The sequence below is a fragment of the Sinocyclocheilus rhinocerous genome, unplaced genomic scaffold, assembly GCF_001515625.1.
Source record: "Sinocyclocheilus rhinocerous isolate Xijiao unplaced genomic scaffold, SAMN03320098_v1.1 scaffold1531, whole genome shotgun sequence".
In the NCBI taxonomy this organism is placed as follows: Eukaryota; Metazoa; Chordata; class Actinopteri; order Cypriniformes; family Cyprinidae; genus Sinocyclocheilus; species Sinocyclocheilus rhinocerous.
Genome location: NW_015652147.1, coordinates 40,484 through 48,009, shown reverse-complemented (window position 1 = coordinate 48,009; position 7,526 = coordinate 40,484). Strand labels below are relative to the sequence as shown.

The following is a 7,526-nucleotide window of genomic DNA, read 5'->3' as shown; positions in this document are numbered from 1 at the left end:
CCAGGGTCCGTGGTGTCCCGGCGCCGGAGTGAAGGACATCTGGGATTATTGTGGCCAGCTTAAAGCACACCTGTGCAATAATCATGCTGTCTAATCAGCATCTTGATGTGGCATACACCTGTGAGGTGGATGGATTATCTCGGCAAAGGAGAAGTGCTCACTAACACAGATTTAGACAGATTTGTGAACAATATTTGAGAGAAATAGGCCTTTTGTGTACATAGAAAAAGTCTTAGATCTTTGAGTTCAGCTCATGAAAAATAGGGGCAAAAACAAAAGTGTTGCTTTTATAATTTTGTTCAGTGTATGTATTGGGAGGAGAAACATAGCAACACCCTGAGCTAAGACAGTGTCTAATTGGTCAAGACACCATTTGGGATGTGTCCAAAAGCCCAGTTTAAATACTCGTGACACCATCAAATTAAGCTTTTTGCCACTGCTTTTTCTTGCCTTTTTGCCACTGCTTTTTAGCGCTCTTTGAGCGTGCTCTGGCTTACACGCCAGCTGCTCCTCTAAAACCATGAGGAGAAACGGCATCTAGTTTCATTACATCCTTTTATTCTTTTACTTTAGTTTAATTTCTTTCCGTTGAGAGTTTCGTGTTCTGAGTTAAGTTTTGCCGCAAAGTCCAACTCCTACTGTGCCTGCCTCAAAACTTCAATCAGCCACTGACTCCACACCATTCGTCAGCCAACACCCAAGACGTCACTTCAACGACTACTGAATTTTCAGCCAATCAGCAACCTTGGGGAACCCCTTTCTGCAATGACCAAAGGGAACCCCCTACACATGCAACAAGTACCTCCAGATTCTAGCTGAACTGGTGCATTTAATATAAATTTTAATCTCATTGAGGAACTCAATGCGAGGGTTAATTAAGTGATTGATGGTTGTTCAGATCTATGCAATTGCACATATTGCTATAAACTTGGGATTTCACATTTTCAGTCTAACTAGTAAAATGTGTGCAAGTTAGTCACAATAACACAATAACAACAGATGCAAGTAATCTTAGGCTTCTTATCAGAGTGATATCCTCCACTGGATCTATAGCTGCGCGACGCATTGCATTGTGTTCTTTTGAGGTAAATTCTGGGTTATTTCCCTCAGCGCGTCTTCTTCCAGAAACAAAAAGTAGCCAGGATGAACTCTTCACGTTTGTTTATGGATGATGTGGGCGTTTACATGTGCATGCGTCTCACGTGGATGTTTAGAATTTGAAAAGCGTGATCGGCTCGTGGGCATGACTGCATTAGAGAGTTGAGACAGGAAAACTGGACATCGCGTTGGTTTCATACGGACTACTTTAACAGAGAATATTTGTTTTGGACGTGACTTACTTCATTTAAAACTAGTAATTTCAAGCTTTCTATACATATATTTCATGTCTTTGAGGCAAGTATTCGCGGAGATTCAGGTTGATTTATTTATGTGTCTGTGAAGAGAGGTGACAGAGACAGCAGAGAACACACCCTGTTTATTTTATTTATTTTACAAAAGCACATTGTTTTCTTGTTATTATGACTATGCACAAATAAAAGTAGACCCTTTGCAAAATATCAAGCTGAATCACCTCTTGTCACTGCTGTACATTTATTATTAAACACGCTTTGGATCTTGTCTTTTCTTATGGTTTGACTGTTTGTGACCTTGAAATCATTGATACCAGGTTCTCTGATCATAAGTCTGTTGTTTTTAATATTTCCTTTCTATGTCCTAAAGGAAATCCAAATGGCAACATCTAAATGTCGGAAATTGAACTCTGAAACTGTTGATTATTTCTGTATTATGTATAACGAGAATGCGGTGTTGAATTTGGACAATGAGAGCCCGCTTTGGAACTTGTGTGGGGATGAATTAATCTCTTCTTTTAACTCGGTGTGCACTGATATCTTATGACCTGATTGCTCCTTTGGAGACATTGGAGATGATTTAAACAAATTTAAAAAATATCTGCAAAGTTACAAAGCTCAAAGTCCAATACAGAAGGAGATATTTTATTTAACAGAAATCACTTTTCAAAAACTACAACGAACAACTCGTTTGGACTACAACGCATATTTTCCGGGATTTATGATACCACAAATATCGACGAATGGGACGAGACCTGGTTGAGCTGCACTAGAGAAGGCAACGAGTGTTATCACAATGTCGGAGACACGCTAGCTTTCCCAAGGCAAACGAACTTAGAGTGGTTACAATCATCCAGGTTTAAATCGCGCTCAAATTGATTTGATTTTGACGCAATATTTACACTGAAGCTCGCAGACGGCTATGGTAAGGGGCATGACATTTCCCGACCAGGCGCCGAGTGCTGCCAATCACAACACACACTTGCTCCCGATGGCCAGTAGCTACATCGCTGGGTATGTTCAAGTAAGCTAGATGCCCAGATGCTGTGCAATTAGGCTTATTTAATATATCATGACGAGTCTCAAGTTCTGTAGCCTATTTACACTAAATCTGCGCAGATTTGGCTTACATGAACTTCCTCAAGAAATTAATTGGTAAACATAATTTACGAAAAGTAACCTGGCAAATTGTTTAGTGATTTGACAGCATTACCCGCCACAGCTGATTTTTACCCGCATTTGGCGGGTTGGCGGGTGTTAATTTCAAACCCTGGTTGTAATAATGTAAAATATGTGAAAAATAATGTGTTTTTCAAACAATCTAGTATGAGAGACTGTTCTAGTACACCCCCAAAACAAAATCAAGACTTTGTAAAAAAGCATATTAGGACCCCTTTAAACATGCCATAATGCAGCCAGTATTAAAGAGAACAGGTTTGGACCCCACTGATTTATCCAATTTCAGACCAATCTCGAAACTGCCTTTTCTTTCTAAGGTCTTGGAGAAAGTAGTTTTTATCCAACTACAATCATTTTTGGAAAAAAAGTAATAATTTTTTGAAGTTTTTCAATCTGGTTTTAGGGCAAAACATAGCACAGAATCATATACTATTAAATGATGATTCTGGAGTCTCATTGATCCTAATGTTATGGGACTTGAGTGCAGCCTTCCATATTGTTGATCATAATATTTCCGTTTCTCAGCTGGAAACCCATGTTAGAATTGTGGGATTGCTCTTAAATGGTTTAAGTTGTATATAGCAGATATATGTTCTCCCAGTTTAACTGCAAAACTTCTGTCAACTCCAGCTCCACTAAAGTGTGGAGTCCCACAAGGGTCTATCCTTGCCCCTTTTGTTCTCACTGTACTTACTCCCTTTAGGAACTATATTTAGGAAACATGGTGTTTCATTTCATTGTTATGCCGATGATATGCAGATTTATTTGCCACTTTAAAAATGCAATGGGTCTGGTATGAGCTAGTTTTTGAAATGCTTAACTGACATCAAGGACTGGATGACGTCCATTTTTTTTTTAATTCAGTGAAAATAAAACAGATTATGTTTTTTGGTCCAGTCGTTAATCAAACTACTATAAACTCTATCATTGGCTCTTCGGCTAAGCATAACAAAGCAGTGGTGAAAAATCTAGTTGTGCTATTTGACTCAGAATTTAAATTTGACAAGCAAATAAATTCAGTGGTCAAATCTTGCTTTTTTAATTTGAGACTTTAAAAGAGAGAAAGGACTTCATCTTTGCTAAGAGACTTAGAGATAGTTATCCACGCCTTTATTTTTTCATGCTTAGACTATTGTAATACGCTCTATATGGGAGTTGGCCAGAAAGCCCTGGCGTGTCTACAGAAAGTTCAAAATGCGGCTGCAAGATTGCTGACAGGCACTCGAAAGCGAGATCATATTACTCCTATCCTGTCTTCTCTTAAATGGTTGCCAGTCTTAAACTTGTATTGTTTGTTTTTAAATCTCTGAATGATTTGGCACCAAAATACTTGGAGACATTAGTAAACCGCTATTCCTCTGTTAGGCCCCTGAGATCAACTGACCAGCTTATTTTAGTGGTTCCCAGATCTAGATTAAAACTTAGAGGGGATCGTGCTTTCTCAGTTGCTGCCCTCAAACTTTGGAACTCATTGCCCCTTTGTATCAGATCTGCTCAGACTATTTCTAGTTTTAAATCTCTGTTAAAGGCTCATTTATTAACTATGGCTTTTAATTCCACGAGCGATTAATTCTTAGATGTGTATTTGTTTTATACCTTGTTTTATGTTTATGCCCTTTGGACAACCCTGGTTGTATTGAAATGTGCTTTATAAATAATGAATACAACTACAAATACAAAATTATTAAAAATATAAGATCAATTTTGATCTTTAAGATTTGTAGACATTAATAATTATCATATAGAGGGACAACAAAAGATCAAAGTGTGGTCAGTGAATGAAGTCTTTTCTTCTGGCAAATACAGAAATTGTCAATACTGAAAAGGTGACAAATATTAATAAAAAAATTTTTTTATATATAATATAATACAAATATCAAATTAAATAGTCATACTCTTTAGTATTCTATTAAATTTGGTATATGGTGCATCTAAAAATAAACTCACTGTTGTTGCAGATGAAATGCCGGTTATCAATACATGGCAAATCATTCCATTGTCCATTTCTCATCATAGCACAATAATCTCTGCCATCTGGTTGTTTATCTCCCCAGTTTATATAGAGCGCAGGTTCACCTGAAGACCACTGCCATTCATCACGACCCGTCTTCTGCAGCCCAATCCAGACATACTGAAGACTTGCATCATTCACACTCTTCTTCAGCTCGTTCATGTCGTTCATGTCGTCAACGGTGGCCAGATCTGTGTATTTCTCTCTGCAGTATCTCTGAGCTTCAGTCCAGGTCTTCATCACATTTATAAAGTGATACTGATGCTGAACACATTCAGCTACAGAGCAGAGAGCTGTGAAAGAGAGGCTTTGATTTAATGCTTTTCAGAACACGATCAAACCTAATGAAACTAGAAACCAGAAATAAAACCACAAACACACTCACCAATGAGAAGAAGAATGAAAAATAGACTTTGGTCCATTTCTGAGGAAGAAAAATATAGATAAACTCAAATATTCACAGATTCATTTTGGTGTAAAACATTATTTCAGCGATAATTAAAAATCCATCTTAACAGGAACATAAATGCACCGTACACAATGATTAAGACAATATTAACATGTCAAAGTCTAATTGTAGTTAAAGATTGAACATGTGAGTTGGTCTTACTTCAGAGGTTGTGTGTTTCTGTCCTTCTGTCTGCAGCTTCAAACTGTGTGATTATTATATCTGCTCTCATCCCTCATTCAGCATCACATCATTTATTACTCTAAACAAAAGCCTGTTTAATTTTTCTTCCTCATTCATGTGTTTTATGATATCTTCCCTCTGTGTTAGTCTTTGTTGCTGTAATTCTCTGGAAGTGTGTTCATTTGAATGTGAGGGTAGTCAGGGTAGAGGGAAATCATAAGCACAGAGAACATTGACATTATTTCACTATGTACACAGGTGATGTTGCTTCCTCCTCATATGATGTCAACTCAGTGTCAACATTATAACAGTAAATTTCATTTACTGCTGTAACAAAACATGCTTGAACCTCTTTCTTCCGCAGATTAACATGCATATGAAGATCTCCAATGACTATACATGACTCAATTTCACATTCACTTATGCCATTTTTATACTACAACAGCAGCACAGAAGCTACATATAAAGCTCAAAAAGGTGCATAAATGCATTCACACGAGTTACAAGAGCAGGAAATTAATTTGAATGAAAATGTGAATTCATAAATAATGAAATTACATTCTACAGTCACATCAACAGTTGAGTTAAAAGCTTTTAATGTGATTTTAATGTGATAGAAACAACACAAAGTTCTTCAACATGGAAAGCAATAGAAATGTAGTAACTAGAGTGCTTTCACACTAGCACTTTTGGTGCGCGCCCGGATTCGATTGACGTCAGAGTTCGGTTCGTTTGGATGATGTGAACGCTGTCTTCCGAACTCGGGTGCGCACCCGCGAACCGTACCTGAGTCTGCTTAAAAAGGGTGGTCTGGGGTACGGTTCGAGTATGGTTTGCTGCTGATGTGAACGCAATCGTACCAAATCATGGAAGTGAACCGCTATTAATGACGTATTATTTGATAAAAATGTGTGTTTGTGTGTGTTTCACTCACTTTCCTGACGAGCGTGACCGACGCGCTGCAAACAGAGAGCTGTATTTCTAATTTCTGTTCGCCTTCAGCGTTCTTTAGAGCATTTGCAGTACATGAGGGAACAAATGAATAAATCGAACAAATTCTTAATTCATGGCTATGAAATCTTTTATTTCCCTTCCCTTATGTTTACCACAGTAAGAGATGCGAAAACAGTGATAAAAAGTGAATGACAATAAAATAAACGTTCGAAATTAGAGGGTTAGACGGTGAGGATTTAGGAAAAGAAACAATGCCTAAATATTATTGAATTTGTGGAAATTCGTGACCAACCGGCAAACCAGAGTTTAAGTGAGCTGAGGCAAAAATATCACTCGCGATTTAAAGCAATGAAGCATGCACCGCTGGAGTGCTGTAGTTTAAAAGGCCGCTCACCCATAACACAGTAAGACCTCTTGACAAGAAAGACGACGAAGACAGCAGCAGTAAAAGTGCCTGTCCAATAGAAAATGAAGAGAGCTAGACCTACTTAAAAGTGACTAAAATGCTTGAAAACTGAAGAAATTCCACAATCCTGCGGCATTTAAGCCAGGGGAAATTAAAGCCTAGCAACCACCCCAAGCCTATCTATCTACCTATCTGTTCTTCTAATAGACTGTATTGCCTTCAAAACATTAAAACTTAAATCTTTAAAACTATTTTAAACTTCAAACTACTTCAAACTAAAAACTTTCAAACTTTTTCAAACTTGCTGGTCTGGCTTTCTCAAGCCAACTTCAAAAGTTGTTTCCATCCAAAGTTACGAATTAATCTTATGCTCAAAAAAACGTTTGCGGATATAGCACCGTTTCCATCCAGTGAGTTGAAGAGAACAAAGTCGTCACTTCCTGATTAACTTGCGCTAAATATCCCAAAGAAAAATTAAATTTGCTGCAGTAGGAGAAGACACTGTATATAATAATTTTTGTATACAATAAATTACCAGCTTCAGAGCGTGCAAATGAAACGCGGTCATGTTATCTTATTTTCGGAGTCTGCTGTTTGTTAACGCAGTTCTGGGAGTTAATTATAACGAAGCACTTTGACGAGACTTTGCTCAAGCATTTCAGATGCTGTGCAATGAGATCGGTCCGTTGGTTGGTCCAGTTTTGCTGTCCCATTGCAAAGTCACGTGTCTTTTTAGATAGTACATAGTACTGTATATACAGTAGGACATAGGCGTCGTGCGCGCACCTCCACCGGTACAGCCTGCACTCGGACTGTTATGCACACGCTGCACGCACGCTTTAAACGTCATGCGTTTTATTTGCGGGGTCTGTGCACATGTACCGGTGGTAAATACACAGCCCTCAGACAGAACAGGCAGGTTGTCGATGAGTGACAGAACAGAATAAGGATGGAGCAAAGTGTGGATGCGCTGTCCTTGAAGGACGTTCAACT

The 7,526-nt window shown here is 38.2% G+C and overlaps 1 protein-coding gene across 1 annotated transcript in view; it reads right to left on the bottom strand.

Annotated features, from left to right (window-relative positions):
• The window catches only part of LOC107713772 (macrophage mannose receptor 1-like), an 8,302-nt gene extending 3,338 nt beyond the window's left edge, over positions 1-4,964 (bottom strand). The window contains exons 1-2 of the mRNA XM_016519381.1: positions 4,928-4,964; positions 4,479-4,835 (exon numbers count right to left, since the gene is read on the bottom strand). Coding sequence (XP_016374867.1) covers positions 4,479-4,835; positions 4,928-4,964 — 394 coding nt within the window. The remainder of the gene's footprint in view (positions 1-4,478; positions 4,836-4,927) is intronic.
• Positions 4,965-7,526: the final 2,562 nt, after the last annotated feature.